The sequence below is a fragment of the Gopherus flavomarginatus genome, chromosome 3 (assembly GCF_025201925.1).
Source record: "Gopherus flavomarginatus isolate rGopFla2 chromosome 3, rGopFla2.mat.asm, whole genome shotgun sequence".
Classification (NCBI taxonomy): domain Eukaryota; kingdom Metazoa; phylum Chordata; order Testudines; family Testudinidae; genus Gopherus; species Gopherus flavomarginatus.
This window is the reverse complement of record NC_066619.1, coordinates 93,759,183-93,777,044: the sequence shown is the minus strand read 5'-3', so window position 1 is coordinate 93,777,044 and position 17,862 is coordinate 93,759,183. Positions and strand designations below refer to the sequence as shown.

Here is a 17,862-nt window from a genome sequence, read left to right as displayed (position 1 = left end):
CTTTAATGACAGTTATGTGGATTTAAGGGGCTGTGGGATAAAACAGTCACATCAAACTGCCTGGAGATGATTGGATACTGCTTTCAAGTTACTGTATGCAGAAACGGAAGTACATCAACTTTGCTCCAAGAGAACAATGTCTAGGATGGAACAAGAACAGACATCTCAGGCTAGGTCCATCCACTTAAATGTCTAAATATTTGAAACAGGAAGTTCTCATTGTAAGAGTAATTTCTGATCATCTGGATACCTTATTGCATGTTCATAAACATGGAGTAAATCATGGGAAAAGACTAAGGCCATCATATTTAAACAAGATCTGTGTTTTACTCTCACCTCAGGGGGTAGCAGGAAATGAGATTTGTTTGTTTTAAGAACATAAGGTATTGTGTTATTACTTTTGCAGAACCACACTGATAACATGTTCGGCATATGATACCAGAAAAGGGTAGGGGGTAGAGTAAAGGGTCAGTGCACTTATCAGTTTAAAAATTAGCATCATGCTTAAGTAAAATACTGTAATCAAGGGTTTTAAAATGTGCTCATGGAAAATACTAGAGACCGTATCATCTGTCTCAATCACACATAGCATCTGGCTCTGTATTCTTCTGTTTCTTGCTTGCTTGCTTGCTTGCTTTCAGTTTTTTATTCTCACTTTCCTGTTTCCAGCTTCCACCACATCAGCTAATTAAATACCAGAGTGGTGATTCTCTGCATTTCAATGACTATTATAGGTCTTCTATGTGGTCTCTCTCCAGCCTTCCTGTCCAGCCAACAGACAAGTTGTGCATTGCTCTACTGAATTGAATCAATCTGGTTTATTATGCTAGTGCCTAAGGACCAACCAAGAATGGCTCTCCATTGTGCTAGACACTGTACGAACACAGTAGTAGACAGTCCCTGTCTCAAAGAGCTTACAATCTAAATAGAGAAGACTGGCATAGGTGGAGGAAAAGATATAACAGACAAACAGAACGAACGATGTGATGGTAGCAAATGGCATGTTAGTTCCATAGTGTTGGGAGGGAGGGTTGGGGATGGGTTTAGTGAGCAAGGGATCAGCTAAGTGGAAAGAAAAGTGAAAGGAGAAGTGACATTGAAGGGAAGGGGGCAGCAGGGCCAGGACAGGGGAGATGAAAGTAAGTGAGGCAGGTGTGAAGCTGAGGTGACGACAGGGGCGGCTCCAGGCACCAGCATGCCAAGCGTGTGCCTGAGGCAGCAAGCCACGGGGGGGGGGGGCGCTCTGCCAGCACCGCGAGGGCAGCAGGCAGGTTGCCTTCGGCAGCATGCTTGAGGAGGGTCCACTGGTCCTGCAGCTTTGGCGGACCTCTCGCAGGCGTGCCGCCAAATCCGCGGGACTGGGGACCTCCCGCAGGGAAGTCGCCGAAGGCAGCCTGCCTGCCGTACTTGGGGCGGCAAAATACCTAGAGCCGCCCCTGGGTGAAGAGACTGTGGAGGAGAGGATTGGAATGAACAGACAATCAGCCCAAGGCAAAGACAGTTCAGTCAGAACTGTAAGAGTTCTCTGAATGTCCAAAGATCCTGGCTTTTGGCACTTCTGCAGCTGCTCCTATCAGCTGGAGTCTCTGGCCTGGCCTACACTATGCGTTTATACCGATTTTAGCAGTGCTAAACCGTTTTAACGCTCCATTCGTCCACACAACGAGGCCCTTTATATTGATATAAAGGGCTCTTTAAACTGGTTTGTGTACTCCTCCCCGACAAGAGGAGTAGCGCTGAAATCGGTATTACCATATCGGACTAGGGTTAGTGTGGCTGCAAATCGACGGTATTGGCCTCCAGGCGGGATCCCACAGTGAACCACTGTGACTGCTCTGGACAGCAATCTGAACTCGGATGCACTGGCCAGGTAGACAGGAAAAGCCCCGCGAACTTTTGAATTGCATTTCCTGTTTGGCCAGCATGGAGAGCTCACCAGCACAGGTGACCACGCAGAGCTCATCAGTACGGGTAACAATGCAGTCTCCTGAGAATTGAAAAAGAGCTCCAGCATGGACCGCAAGGGAGGTACTGGATCTGATCGCTATATGGGGAGAGGATTCTGTGCTAACAGAACTCCGTTCCAAAAGATGAAATGAAAAAACATTTGAAAAAATTTCCAAGGCTATGATGGAGAAAGGCCACACCAGGGACTCAGTGCAGTGCAGGGTGAAAGTTAAGGAGCTCAGACAAGCCTACCAGAAAACCAAAGAAGCAAAAGGAAGGTCTGGGACAGGGCTGAAAACATGCCGCTTCTATGCTGAGCTGCATGCAATTCTAGGGGGGTCCGCCACCATTACCCCACCCCGTCCATGGATTCCGAGGTGGGGGTGGTAATCTCAGCCATGGCTGAGGATTCTGCGGACAGGGAAGATGAGGAGGAGGAAGAGGAGGACAAGCTTGCAGAGAGCACACGGCACTCCATTCTCCCCAACAGCCAGGAGCTTTTTCTCACCCAGACGGAATTACCCTCCCAGCCCTCCCAAGCCAGTAGCCCAGACAATGAAGCCATGGAAGCGACCTCTGGTGAGTGTACCTTTGCAAATATAAAACATGGTTTAAAAGCAAGCGTTTTTTAATGATTGATTTGCCCTGAGGACTTGGGGATGCATTCGCGGCCAGTACAGTTATTGGAAAAGTTTGTTAATGTGTCTGGGGATGGAGCAGAAATCCTCCAGGGACATCTCCATGAAGCTCTCTTGGAGGTACTCCAAAAGCCTTTACAGAAGGTTTCTGGGCAAGGCAGCCTTGTTCCGTCCACCATGGTAGGACACTTGACCACGCCATGCATGTAGCAAGTAATCTGGTATCATTGCATGACAAAGCCTAGCTGCGTATGGTCCCAGTGATTGCTGGCATTCAAGCAACATCTGTTCTTTATCTCGCTGTGTTATCCTCAGGAGAATGATATCGTTCATGGTAACCCGGTTGAAATTCAGGAATTTAATTAAGGGGACAGAGATGGCCATTCTTACTGGGTTGTTTGCCTGTTGCTTAAAAGAAATCCCTCCTTGCAGGTAGCCAAGCAGGGGGAGGGGAGGGGGTAATGGCGCTGAGCTTTTTCGCATTTGGCTAGCAGGGATCTTCCCTGCTACCAGCCACACGGTGGGGGGGAAAAGGGGGGTGATTAGCAGTGATCTTCCATGATACCAGCCAGGCGGTAGGAGGAGCGGTAAAGCGATCATCCCAGAGAATTGGATGGGGGATGGTTTCTGCTGCTGCATGTTAACAGGAAAGAAGCAGCACTCAACGGGCTTTGCTTGGTATTTGGGAAAGGAGGGCACTGTGTATATGAAGGCTGCAGAAGCCGAAAGACAATGGCTTACCATAGCCGCATGCAAGCTGAATTCTGCTGCCCGGACCTGCGTCTGTGAGATCTCTAACACCAGAGCCGCAGGCACTCAATATTAAGATGCAAAATGCGACCTTGTAGTGAAATCACATGTGCTATATAAGGTGAATAGTGTTGTTCACTGTGAAAGAGTATAACCATTGTTCTGTAAAATGTATCTTTTTAAATACTTCTCTCCCTTTTTTACCTCCTTCATGCAGCTGCAAATTTTTCAAGCCTCCCTACTCCATCCCAAAGGCTATCTCAGATAAGGCAGAGGAAAAAAAGACGTGAGACGAAATGTTCTCGGAAATCATGGAAGTAACCTGCAATGAAAGAGTTCATCTGAATGAGTGGAAGGACGTGGTATCAAATTACAGGAAAGATGCCAGTGAATGTGAGGACAGGAGGGACGAACGTGATGAGAGGTGGTGGCAGGAAGATCAGAGGAGGCATGATGCAACGCTGGGACTGCTGCGTGATCAAACTGACATCCTCCGACGTCTGGTGGAGCTTCAGGAACAGCAGCAGGGTCACAGAGTGCCACTGCAGCCCCTGTGTAATCACCCTCACCACTCACCATGTTCCATATCTTCCTCAGCCAGACGTGTAAGAACGCGTGGGGGAAGGCTTCGTGCACCCGCCCACTCCACCCCCGTGGACAGCCCAACCAAAAGGCTGTCATTACTCCGAAATATTTTTAGTGGCCTTTTCCTTCCCTCCTATCCTCCTCCCAAACCACGCCCGGGATACCTTGTCAGTTCTCTCCCTCTTTTTATAATGACTTTTTAATAAAGAATACATGATTTTTAAACGATAGTGACTTTTTATTTCCTTAAGAAAGCTGTAATCGAAGAGGGAGGGTGGGTTGCTTACAGGGAATGAGTCAATCAAGGGGGGGATTCATCAAAGGGAAACAAAGACAGCAGTCACACTGTATCCTGGCCTGTGATGAAACTCGTTTTCAAAGCTTCTCTGATGTGCACCGCTTTGTGGTGTGCTCTTCTAATCTCCCTGGTGCCTGGCTGCACGTAATCAGCGGCCTGGTGATTTGCCTCAGCCTCCCATCCCGCCATAAAGGTCTCCCCCTTACTCCCACAGAGATTGTGGAGCACACAGCAAGCAGCAATAACAATGGGGACATTGGTTTGGCTGAGGTCTGAGCGAGTCAGTAATGTGCACCAGCGCGCCTTCAAACGGCCAAATGCACATTCTACCACCATTATGCACTTGCTCAGCCTGTAGTTGAACAGCTCCTGACTACTGTCCAGGCTGCCTGTGTATGGCTTCATGAGCCATGGCATCAAGGGGTAGGCTGGGTCACCCAGGATAACTACAGGGATTTCAACATCCCCGACTGTTATTTCCTGGTCTGGGAAGTAATTCCCTTGCTGCAGCCGTTTAAACAGAGTAGTGTTCCTGAAGACGAGAGAGTCATGAACCCTTCCTGGCCATCCCACGTGGATGTTGGTGAAACGTCCCTTGTGATTCACCAGTGCTTGCAGTACCACTGAAAAGTACCCCTTGCGGTTTACGTACTGGGTGCCCTGGTGCTCCGGTGCCAAGATAGGGATATGGGTTCCATCTATCGCTCCCCCACAGTTAGGGAATCCCATTGCAACAAAGCCATCCACTATGACCTGCACGTTTCCCAGAGTCACAACCTTTCGTAGCAGCAGCTTAATGATTGCTTTGGCTACTTGCATCACAGCAGCCTCCACAGTAGATTTGCCCACTCCAAATTGATTCCCGACTGACCGGTAGCTGTCTGGCGTTGCAAGCTTCCAGAGGGCTATTGCCACTCGCTTCTCAACTTTGTGAGGGCTGCTCTCATCTTGGTATTATGGCGTTTCAGGGCAGGGGAAAGCAAGTCACAAAGTTCCATGAAAGTGCCCTTACGTATGCGAAAGTTTTGCAGCCACTGCGAATCGTCCCACACCTGCAAAACTATGCTGTCCCACCAGTCTGTGCTTGTTTCCCAGGCCCAAAATCAGTGTTCAATGGCTAGAACCTGCCCCATTACCAGCAGGATCTCCAAAGCGCAGGGGCCCGCGGTTTGAGAGAATTCTGTGTCCATGTCCTCATCACTCATGTCGCCGCGCTGCCGTAGCCGCCTCCTCCTCACCTGGCTTTGCACGTCCTGGTTCAGCATAGACTGCACGAGAATGCACAAGGTGTTTACAACATCCACAATTGCGGTCTTGATCTGAGAAGGGTCCATGCTTGCTGTGCTATGGCATCTGCACAGTTCACCCAGGAAAAAAGGCGCGAAATGGTTGTCCGCTGCTTTCACAGAGGGAGGGGTGAGGCTGTACCCAGAACCACCTGCGACAATGTTTTTTGCCCCATCAGGTACTGGGATCTCAACCCAGAATTCCAAGGGGCGGGGGAGACTGTGGGAACTATGGGATAGCTACGGGATAGCTACCCCAGTGCAATGCTCTGGAAATCAACGCTAGCCTCGGTACATGGACGCACACCACCGAATTAATGTGCTATGTGTGGCCGCGTGCACTCTACTTTATACAATCTGTTTTACAAAATCGGTTTATGTAAAATTGGAATAATCCTGTAGTGTAGACGTACCCTCTGTCTGGCCCCCCCCCTTGCCATTTGCCCCCTCCCCTCCGCCCCCAAGTTCACAGGTGAGAGACAGGACACTACCTGGGTTCTTGTTTCCCCAAAGTGTGTGTGGATCTCTCTTGCACAGTTTTGGTCCAGGGATGCTTTGCTGTGCGGGACGGTAGCCTCTGCTGGACCCAATTTTAGTCCCTCCCCGCTGGAACATTGGTATGTAAGCATGATGTTGAAATGAGGGAAGACCTATGGAATTATGACCTGGTGGATCAGCATAGCCCCTAAAAGTGGCAAAAGAACCTGCTAGTTTATTTTGTGTCCCGAGCTACCCAGGACCTTAATGTCCTAGACCATTTTATAAAACATTACAGATTTACAACATTATATTAAAACTTTAAATGAACAGACATAATATTAAAAAAAAACAAAAAACCCCTAACCAAATTAAATTGACTATTTTTCTTTTTGTAGAATGGGATTTTAGTTTTTTCTCCACCCTTCCTCACTCACTTGGCTAAGCAGTTCTCCCAGGGTTGAATACACTGATATTGTATGAGCAAGGATCTCTCTTTTCACATAGGAACTTGATTTAGTCTTAAGAATAAGTCTAGGAAATGGTAAGAACTGTTCCAGCCCCTCAAAGACCTTGGGCCAAACCACATTGGGGCCACACATTTAACAGTCTTTCAGGCTTTCTTCTATATACACCTCTACTCCGATATAACGCTGTCCTCAGGAGCCAAAAAATCTTACCGCGTTATAGGTGAAACCGTGTTATATAGAACATGCTTTGATCTACCGGAGTGCGCAATGCTACCCCTGTGCCCCTGCCGGAGCACTGCTTCACCACGTTATATCCAAATTCGTGTTATATCGGGTTGTGTTACATCAGGGAAGAGGTGTATAAAATTTGCATACAGTTAAGACAGTCACAAACTAGCACAGGTAGCCTTCATAATGTTTTAGCAGAGTGGGATCAAATTGTCAGGCAGCTAGAAGGGCCAGATCCCAATGTTTTATTAGCCAATTAACCTCTGAGCCTTTTTTTTTTTTTGAGTTGACTACAGCAGAAAAGAAAGTAAGACACCAACTGACAATTCAGCTCTTTTGTATTCTCAAGCAGGGATTGAGGAATGAATGATCTTATATCCACAGCCACCAAGTTTTTTGAACATTCAAAAGTGGGGAAATGCCCTCACACTGTTCACTGTTGCTAAGTGAGCACTGATCTAAGGAGAGTGATAGTGCTGCCAGTCAGCATCTGCATGGTGCCTCACTTACTGCACTTTAAGGGATCTGCTCTTAGGGGAGGATCCAGGGGGGACTGCACATTTTCAGAACCTCAGGCCTTGGGGTTTCATTTCATCTCAGAATCTCCAACACACAATGTACAACTAAGAGTAAAATTTCTTAAAATCTCTAATCAAAAATGATATACATCCTTCCAAAAAGTGACTAAAAATGACTCTGAGACTTGATGGACCTGTGCTATGCAACCAATCCGTGGTAAGTGATGTTGGGAAACTGATTCTTTAGAGCTAGAATATCATTGTGAGATACATCCTAAGGGACAAGAGTCTTCATCCCTCGGTCAGAATCTCTCCAAAGGTTTCCTCCATTTTCACTTTTCCCGTTGGGGTCCCGCTTCTTAGTCTTCAGCCTTCAGGCTGAGGACCAGACAGGGTTTCTTTTGGAGTTCAGCAAATGAGAACTTAATCCTTGAAATTCTTTCCTCTCCTTTGAATTGTAACTAAATAATTTCCCTTTGATTTCTTCTTCAGAATGAAGAAGTTAATTTTGACCAGCTTCTCAAAATAAGGAGCAATAGAATTACATAACTAATTTTGGTACATGCTCTTTGTGGACAATTTGTCATCCATTTCACACTTGCAATTACTGGTTAAAAAGGAAGCACCAAAGGTCCTGAACAGAATAAAGCCACTTAAAAAATTCCTTCCATGAGAAACTCTCTCATATGCCTTACATAGTTCTCATCAATGCTAAATCCATTTGTTGTGTCTTTTGTACCCTTTTGTATGGAATAGCAACGATTATTGATACTGTGCCTTCCAAAATGTCAAATGCTGCTGCAGAAGCCAAATTATCATGACTGATAAAAAGATCCTAATGTTCTTTAATGTGTGTTGAAACCTTACTTAAAAGAACTACTAGCATTTATCTCTGCCAGATGTATATTTTCACAAATTATAGTATATTTTCACTGAAAGTTCTCCAAAAGTGTATTTTTTTCAAAACCAAGAAGTGATGTTTTAGGTGAATGAGATTCTCAAGAAGGTATTATTATAGTCACCAATTTCTAGAACTGTACCAGAACAAAGAAATACTTTGGCATTTAAAAATACATGTACAGCAGATATCACCACTATATATGAAAAGCAGATTGTCAAGGAACTACCACTCACCCTGGTGCCATTATGCCTGTTTTTGTTCTAAAACTCATGTAGTTCACTCATCCAATCAACCAACAACCAGATATTATAGTAATTAGTAATGCAATAATAAGTCATAATCTTAAATTCTGTGATTTACTCCACCTTCATGCTTGGCACTTGGTTTGTCTAGTAAGCAGGTTGTGTTAGATTCCATCCATCTGATGTATGCAACCTCAACATTAACGTTCCACAAACAAAGTTGCAATATCCTCCATTGCATCACTGGTATAATAGGAAAGCGAACACGTGCCTCCTGTGCCTTCTGTGTGTCAGCATATCAGAGCATAATTATTGAAAAGAAGAAAATAAATAGAATCCCAGCATCCCTGAGTTCATGCAATGAATGGGGTTTTCCAGCCACTTTCCTGGATTGTAAATATAGACTTCTTAACCAGTAAAGGGAGAATGTCAAAATGTTCTGTGTTCAGGTATGGGTGTCCTAAATTAGCAAACCAGCTGAAAATCACATAGGAATAGATTCTCTTCTGCTTTTAGACATGGCTGAAATACTGTGAATGAAAATTGGTTTTCATAGGGTATCTTCAAAAGCACACAGCGTAGGAACATTTCTAAATCTTACAAGGGCTCCTCTAACTCAGAGAGGGGGGTTCACACAAGAGCTTGAATCTTATTCCACCTGTACTGCAACTGCTTATTGAAAAAAAAAATCCTCGATTGGCCTTTGTGAGCTCATTATGCCTTTACAGAATAGCACATTTAAATTCCTTTGTTTTCTTGCAGTGCTATTGTATTTACTTGCTAATGCAGAGAACAGAAAAGAACATGACATTCCAAAATGCACTCTTTCCCATGATTTATATTGCCTCTAACAGCATGTGGTAAGTCTCCTTAAGGTTTTATCACAGCTGCATAAATAATAAAATAAAACTGTTTACTAGTATATCTGGTTGAGTAAAAGAGTTTGAATATAAACTACGGTTCCTCTCTAGGAGTATTTTGAGACTGTTCTTGGTAAGTCATGCACACTTGTGGCCAATCAGCAGCACAATTTGTTACGGCTGTAACTGTAGCAACTTGTAAAGGCTTAAATGTTTCGGTACATTTCTGCAACATTTATAGGTCTGTTCCATTCTTTTTTGTCCTGTAACAGAACAAAAGAGAGTGTCTCTCTTTGTTTCTTTGGTTGAAGTAGTCTAGGCTCTTATATGACGGAGAAACAAAAGAGATTCTGGAAACAAGAATCAAGGGCAATTCAGATATGAAAGATCAGAACCAGTGGGGTGCTGCCATGAGATGAAGTAACTGGTTGAAGATTTGCTGCATATTGCCAATGGAAAGGTATTACATAGTACGTTGCATACTGTAAATCTGATGACTGTACCGGGTCTGATCACCAAGCCATTGACTTCAATGGGATTAGGATTGGGTTCACAATATAATCTATAACATCCAAAAGAAGCATAAACCCAAAAGTCTACTTAGGTTTATCCAAACAGCAGTGATCATGTGCAAGATGAGTTGTCATTGGCTGAATTTTCCCTTAGAGTTGCTACATGAAGGTGTCGTATTTTATTATTTTAAAATTTTGTAGGTAGCCACTGCAATGGAAGCAGTTGAAATCATTTTTTTTTGTTCAAGCAATTGTCTGATTAAAAATACCCCAAACAACTCACAAATATTTTACATAAGAGGAAAGATAAAAACTGAGGAGAATGTTACTAAAGATGCCAGGAGCTCTGGTCTTTTGGCACAGAGATGAAATTGTTCCAAGAATGCAAGATTTATGAATATGTAATATTTTGCTGCAAAAGAAAAAGTATTTCAGTTAGGAGCAACATATTGAATCTCATGCAAAGGAATGATACCACAACAGAGTTCTGTACAGTCAAATTTGCTGCTAAATATTTTCTCTCAGTTCTTTGCCTTTCAGAAGCTAATTAGAATTTATATAGTTTATTTTTAATCATTACAATTTAGATTGCACATTTCTTTTTAGTTTCTAACTCTGAGGAAAATTACATTACGAAAAAGAGGACTAACTTTCTGTAGTCTTGTTCTAATACTTTACAAAGGAGAAAATAGAATGGTCGTAGGGCTAAAGACAAGTGCCCCGTTTGAAAAAAGGATTAATTTGGGTTTAATCAAAATAATGAATAGCATCATGCATAAAAATATATAAAATACATAAGCAGACCATATACAGTGTATTTGTCCCTATTAAAAAGTCAGTATTTACCAATTTACCACATCACCTGAGATAGCCTGCTGTTTCCTATTCAAAGTATGGGAAATAACCGGTATCTAAGATATTACTGCATGGTAACTATTGGTAAATGCTGAGTTTTTAATGGTGACCCTCATAGTGTATTGGTAAGATTTTCAGAAGGGTTCAGCATTTTCAAAAGTGTTCAGTAAACTGACCTGGTAAACTGATTTCCATTGACTTCAATGGGGGCACAGTTAGACCAACAGTGAAAGCTTTTGAAAATCCCATTCTATTTTTGAGCCTCAGTTTGAAATAAAATGCTCATTGAACTTGCAAAAATATATATCTGGGTATGAATTTTAAACATAAAATGCCTGAAGTCTCAATGCAAAAGTGCACAATATCATGTTTAAATTTGAATGTGCAATTACTAAGGTTATGCATGTAGATCAGGTTGACTGAGTGTGCAAATAAATGTTAGGCGGTATCCCCACATGTACATTCACCTAATTTGAGTGGGTAGTTGTGATAATTTCATGCACAAACAGGGTCACATATGCATGCATATTGTTGCATAGACTTCATATTCCCCATTTTGAAAATTTGGTCCATTCTCCATAAAGGTATATGACATAATATATTTATAAATTGAATATAAATTTGGTACAGCAAACAAAGGGAGTGCATTTGTATTAGAAGTTTTCACCCTGTGAGAAATGGGACTTTTCTAAATAAAAGAAATATGATGAGCTACTATAACACTTGCTTCCTAATGCTAGTTTCCTATACTTCATTAAATATTAGTTGGAATACCCAATAGCCAGGAGTTTAGGGCACTCATCTGGAATGCAGGAGACCTGGGTTCAAGTCCAGATCCGTATCAGGCAGAGAAGAGATTTTGAACTTGTTACATCTAACCCAGGAGTGGCCAACCTGTGGCTCTGGAGCCACATGCGGCTCTTCAGAAGTTAACATGCGGCTCCTTCTATAGGCATTGACTCTGGGGCTGGAGCTACAGGTGCCAACTTTCCAATGTGCTGGGGGGTGATCACTGCTCAACCCCTGAATCTGCCACAGGCCCTGCCCCCCTTCCCGCCCCCTCCCCTGAGCTGCCATGCCCTGACTCCTCCCCCTTCCCCCCAGAGCCTCCTGCACACCACAAAACAGCTGATTGAGAGGTGCGGGGAGGGAGCGTGAGGCGCTGATCAGTAGGGCTGCGGGTAGGTGGGAGGTGCTCAGAAGTGGGAGTAGAGGAGAGCTGATGGGGGGCTGCTGATGTATTACTATGGCTCTTTGGCAATGTACATTGGTTAATTCTGGCTCCTTCTCAGGCTCAGGTTGGCCACCCTTGATATAACCACTAGACTAGGACACACCCACACCAGTGTTCCCAACCTGCTTGTTCACAGCTATATTTGAGAAGAGGGTGCAATCCCAGTGATCTGCTCTGAGCATGACTATGGGATCAGGAACCACAGAGGGTGGGGAATACCTGGCCGGGACTCCAAGCAGCCTCCAAGCAGTGGCCGGGACTCCAAGCAGAACAGTATCAGTGCTTAGGCAGCACTGTGCAGGCTCATGGATGGAAACTTAGTGTATGTAAGCATGTATAGGGTTAGGCAGCAGCTGAAAAGTGGTTATGAGGATGTCAGTGGCACCTGAATGTGCCTAGGAGCATATGAATCTATCCCTTAGTTCCTCATTAAGGCACTCTCTGTTTTGCAGGGTTGGGCCCTTTTGAGTGGGACACTTTTAAGTGATAGTGATAATGTAAAAAATTGCTCCAGGACAAAGCAGTACATAAATCTGAGCCTTTCTCAAATCTGGATTCATCTGCTGATTGAGCCCCAAATAGGAAAATGCAGGTACTGAAGAACCCCCCACCCCCAAAACAGACTAGAGTTGATCCCCCTGGGGAACATGTTTTATTTCTACCCTCCTCCCTCCCATGTTGATAGTGTAAGGTAAGTATAGGTTAAACATTTGTTAACCAGTGTGATGCCATATGTGTGTCCCTGTTTAGTTAAAGTATCAGCTGAAATGATATGAACTCTCTCTGCAGTTGCCTGGTTGCAGCCTTCTTTTACACAAATACTCATAGATAAAAGGGCCAGTGTGGGGGAGGAACCACTTGAATCATGTGCTCTGATTCCCTGTAATCTGTCTGAGCACTCATTACATCAGCTTCAACCAGTGAAGGTGCCGCTGCTGCTCCCTTACTAGAAGGGGTGCTGGAACAACTTGTATAGTGGGGGTACTGAGAGACATTGAACCAAACCGTAAACCCTGTATATGATGGAACCCACTTCAAACCAGCGGGTGCTGCAGCATCCCCAGGACCCCTAGTTTCAGCTCCTATGTCTACTAGTCTATTCCCCCATCCCAATTATTCTTACTGTTAATCATTTCCCATATCTCTGCACCTAATGGATCAGTAGCATTGGGCAGGAATATGTATGTTTGGCTTTTTTTTTTCTTTTTCTTTTTCTTTTGAGGCTTCTTTATCAAATGTGTCAATAACTTCTCTAAACCTAATCTTTTCAGGGTCAAACTATGCATCTTTTCAGTGTCAAACTATGGAACTGTACACCATGAATATGCCTGCTATAATGTTCCATCAACCATATTTTAACCACAAAAATTAAAGAGCTATTTCAGCAAGGAAATATTTGAATGCCTAATCATGGCGAGTTTATTCATTTCCTATTCAGTTTGAGCCATGATTGTAACAAATTCATATGAGATTCATCAAGTGGGTGTCATATAGAGTTTTTTTCTCATGAGCTTATTACCACTAATGCAGAATTCATAACAAATGTATATAAAATAAAGGAGCGCTACTAGTATTTTTCTATTAAAATATATTTGTTCTGATTGTTTTAACTGGCAGGGTTCCCCCCCTCCTTGTTTTAATGGGAAGCTTTAAATGTGATAACTTAGGTGTTTATCAAGCAGGAATGTGGTTTACTAAAGGGAAAACACCAAAGTTCTATTTATTGAGAATCATATAATGAATATTCAGGGAACTCTTCCTGGACAAGGCTGAATATGATCTGATTGAGTAATTTAAACTCAAGTATTCAGTATAAGTTATATTCAGTTATGTTATGTTCAGTATTATATTATGACTGTATGTGAGGCTAAAATGGATATGCACATCAATACGTGCATGTATCCAATATGTGTGCATGGAAAATACTGTGAATGTAATTTGTGTAAGTTAAAAGTAAGTTTAAAAACAATCTTACCACTTTTCTAAAAATTAAGGACACAAAAATAATGTTTAAAATCACATTTTCCAAACAACTATAGACTTCAGTGTCAGTTGATCATGTGTGGGTACAGTGAGCACACAGACCAAAAGCATTCCTACCTTTTGTCCTACAATCCATTATATTTCCATGTTGGGTAGTTAGTTTTGCAGTTACCTAGACTTCTGCAACTGGCTCCATGAGGGCATGCTCTATGCAGGCAGATCCTGCAAGTTTGGTCCCAAATTTGTGCACACCTATACCCATTTGAAGTGCACTAGGTGCCTGATTACTTTTATGAGCATGCCCATGGCTGAAAACATGGCACTATGGGCCTGAAACCAAAGTCCTTCCTTTAACTTTACAGGACTGTAAATCAGGCACCATTAACAGCTAAAAGATCCTAAAGTATATAGCTGTTTTTTATTGCAAAGCAGCATTTATTGCTTACAACTGACAGATTGCAGTTGAAATGCACAATAGGTAATTTACAAAGATCAGGGGCCACATGTTATATAGACCCCAGACAGCGTCCTGTGTCAACCATAAAGATATCTACAGTACAGGGAACAACTCAGCTCCCAAGAGACATCTACAGTTCTTGTATTAAAGAAAAAACTGCACATGAAGTTGAAATAAATAAGTTATTTTTAAGTATGGAAAGATCAAGAGGTCAGTGTATAAAATAGTTGGACCTCTATAAGACTGCAAGAATAATTTAATGACTAAGAAGGTAAATTGTAGATTGCTAGAGAATTAAATTAAGTATTAGCCTCAGTGTTAATTTAAGAAAGAGAACAGAGGCCAGAATTAGATATATGATTTCCCAGAGGAAAAGAAGAAATGCTGAAGGAAATTAGAATCATACCAGAACAGATCAAGAAATGTATGGAGAATAGCAGAACTTCAAGATGATCTTATCAGGTTAGTCCAGGCCCAAAGGCATAAAAGCAAAAGAGCTTTTAGCCAATGTGTAATGAGGTTAGGGAAACTGATAGTTCTGGCAAGAAGCTAATTAGAAATATTACTTTTAAAAAGTAGTTAGGGAAGATCAAAGCAACTATCAAGCTGTAACTGACTTTGGTAGTGGGGGGAGATATTGAGAACACTAGCAAGAAGAACACCTGAAAAAATATTTTACTTAGCATTGAATCTTAAATGGGTAATCATGCCCAAACAATATTATCACATACATCAAAATTAAATACACAAATTGTATGCAAATTTCATATCAAACATCCCTAAGCTTAGGACAGAAAAGTACAATTCAAACCAGTGATTTAAAAAACATAAAAACAGTACTGTATATTAGTCATCAGTCTTCATGTTTTTCCATATATTCAGCATCTTCCCAACTCTTGTGCTTGATTTCACAATCTTTTGGTATCACTTAAAATAAAAAGTTTACCTATTTGCACACATTTTTCATTAAAACTGGCACATTAATTGTTTTAGATTTCTCCTGTTCATATCTGTATCACATGGTTAACTTTGCAAAAACGTGGCTGAACTTGTCACCCACCCAGTGCTAGTGCATTAGTAACACAGTGCGTAAGGTCTACAGCGGCAAGTAGTAAGGCACCTGATCCCCTGCCTGTGAAGCAGTCAGAGGGAATCATGGGACAATATGCAAATGAAGGCAGAGTTACCCAAGACAGAGGTGGGGTTATTCAAACAAGCATCATACACAGACCCTATAGCAGCAGCAGGTATTAATAACACATATGTCCTAGATACCACAGCCAGCACCAGTTTACTCTGCCAGCTGTGTGCAAACAGAACACAGCAGCCTATGTAAGATGTGGTAACTGACCCTCTTAGCACCCTCTTTCAAAAGAAAGGCAGGTGCAAGGACAGCACTAGCCATCCCAGACCACACTGATGAGATAAGCAACTCGCTCAGGGCTGCATTATGGAAGTGAACAGACTTTTCCAGGGAATATTGGGATCTGTGTAGGCCTCACCAGGTTGTGATGTTGAACCTGCCTCTTCTATATCCTCTTTATGCACACAGGGCATATCGCCAGGGCATGATCTGGGATGTGGATTGCATAATTGTGGGGACAGCCAGCATATTACACTGTCTCCAGTGTGGACTGTAACACTGTCAGCAGGATGTAATATTGGGTTATAATCTTGACTTCTTTCTGAATAATTTTAACACCCATTTAGTCTAAAACTGATCTCATTTCTTAGAAAATAAATGCATTTTAAAATGTATTTTTCAGCTTCCTTTTGTTAGTGGTGTTGGTTTGTTTTTTGTTTTGTATTTGAAAAAAAATCTCAAAAATCTTGAAGGAAGACAAAGGGCATTCATACAGATTTTATCTGAACTTCAGGGAAGCTCTCCAGGGATACCATAGAGACAGCTTGGGTGTGAACTCCCATGGAGATGCCAGCTACATCACAGTCCCTCTGCACCCCCTCTAGAGCATGTCTGTTTGCAGACAACTAAATATAGCCCTCAGCTTGGACTCTGCCTGGCTTAAAAGTAGCTCTCCTATTCTGAGATAGGTGGAACAAACTCAATGTCCATAATCGACTAGGCTGTATTGACTTGCCCATATTTATCATAAATTACATTATTAAGCCTCTATGAAGAAACCAACTCCACCAGTCCGAAGCCCAGATAAAAAAGGAGGAGGGTTGCTCAAAGGGGTGGCTTCCCGTTACTGTAAAAAAAAAGAAAAAAAAAAGTTCTAGCTACAGAAACTACTCACATAAACCAAAAATCACAGCCTGAGGAGGATGGAAAGCGTTCAGATACACATATGACAGTGGATGATCAAATCCATCAGGAAATTACCCACGTGATGGTCCAAATTCTGACAGCCAAAAAGAGTACATTCATAGCTACTTGGAATGTATGAACTCTACATTGTGCAGGAAAATTAGCACAGGTAATCAAAGCAATGGATAGATATAAAATTGACATCCTAGGACTTTGTGAAGTTAGGTGGAAAGGTATGATGCAAGGTATGATGCAAAAGCTGGGTGCACTTCATCACAAATGTCTGAGAAGAATATTGGGAATAACATATAGAGATAGGAAGATGAATGAAGAAGTCAGAAAAATGACTGGACAAGCTACCAGCTCACAAATAATTTACAAAAGAAGACATCGGTGGCTGGGACATGTGCTGAGAATGGAAAAAGAACGTCTACCAAATACCACCCTTGAATGGAAGACAGAGAACACAAGAAGAAAGAGAGGAAGACTGCAAATAACATGGAAACGAACAGTTCTGAATGACATTAGGCACCTCAACATGAAATGGGAAGATCTGGAGAGAAGGGCAATTAACAGGCAAGGATGGCAAATGTGGGTAGCCCAATGTGCAGCAAAACACGGGATGGACTAAGTTACTAAGTTAATGGTAGAAACTGAATCTTCCTGTGTGTTTATGAAGTGCCTAACACAATGGGCCCAGACTCTCTGACTGGGACCTTTGGTTGCCAGTGCTATAGAAATAATAATAGTAATCATTCATAGATAGTACACATGTTCAAATACAGAGCCCTTTTAATATGTCTACATTTACTATATAATCAAAGTATGAGTTCAGTAAATCAACCCATTGATTTTTGTTGAACACTTAAGAAATCATCACAGAACGAAAATTGCTTATATAAGATCTGAGGACTACAGCATCTCATAATATGAGGTAACGTGGTTTTTCAGATGTGCCAGCCAGGGATACTTAGACTTGCTGTTCACTGTGAAACATTCAAAAATTCTCACAGGACAAGAAAACTGTTTCCAGCCCAGCTTCAGCTGAAGGCCCCACAGAAAAATGCATTTAATCCACAGTAGTCTGATATAAACCATAATAGATTTTATACTAAATTGCTTGACTAAATAATATATACTTCTGCTTTCCTAAGTCTTATATAATATTGGCTAATCTGTTTGAGCCCTCCAATTTCAGTGACAAAGTGTTAGTCAGCTAATCATACCTAATGGTAGACAGATAGCTCTTTCCCTTTCTTAACTACAGATCTTTACATGGCTATAGAGCAGTGGTTCCCAAACTTTAACAACCCTCGAACCCCTTTCACTAAAATGTCAAGTCTCGTGAACCC

The 17,862-nt window shown here is 42.4% G+C and overlaps 2 protein-coding genes across 6 annotated transcripts in view; one reads left to right on the top strand and one right to left on the bottom strand.

Annotated features, from left to right (window-relative positions):
- LOC127046791 (uncharacterized) overlaps positions 1–4,145 on the top strand; it is a 541,802-nt gene extending 537,657 nt beyond the window's left edge. For both annotated transcript variants that reach the window (XM_050944310.1, XM_050944309.1), the window contains one exon: positions 3,553–4,145. In XM_050944310.1, coding sequence (XP_050800267.1) covers positions 3,553–3,656 — 104 coding nt within the window. In that variant the 3' untranslated portion in view covers positions 3,657–4,145. The remainder of the gene's footprint in view (positions 1–3,552) is intronic.
- GLIS3 (GLIS family zinc finger 3) overlaps positions 1–17,862 on the bottom strand; it is a 277,281-nt gene that overhangs the window by 128,864 nt on the left and 130,555 nt on the right. The gene's annotated exons all lie outside the window — the stretch shown is intronic.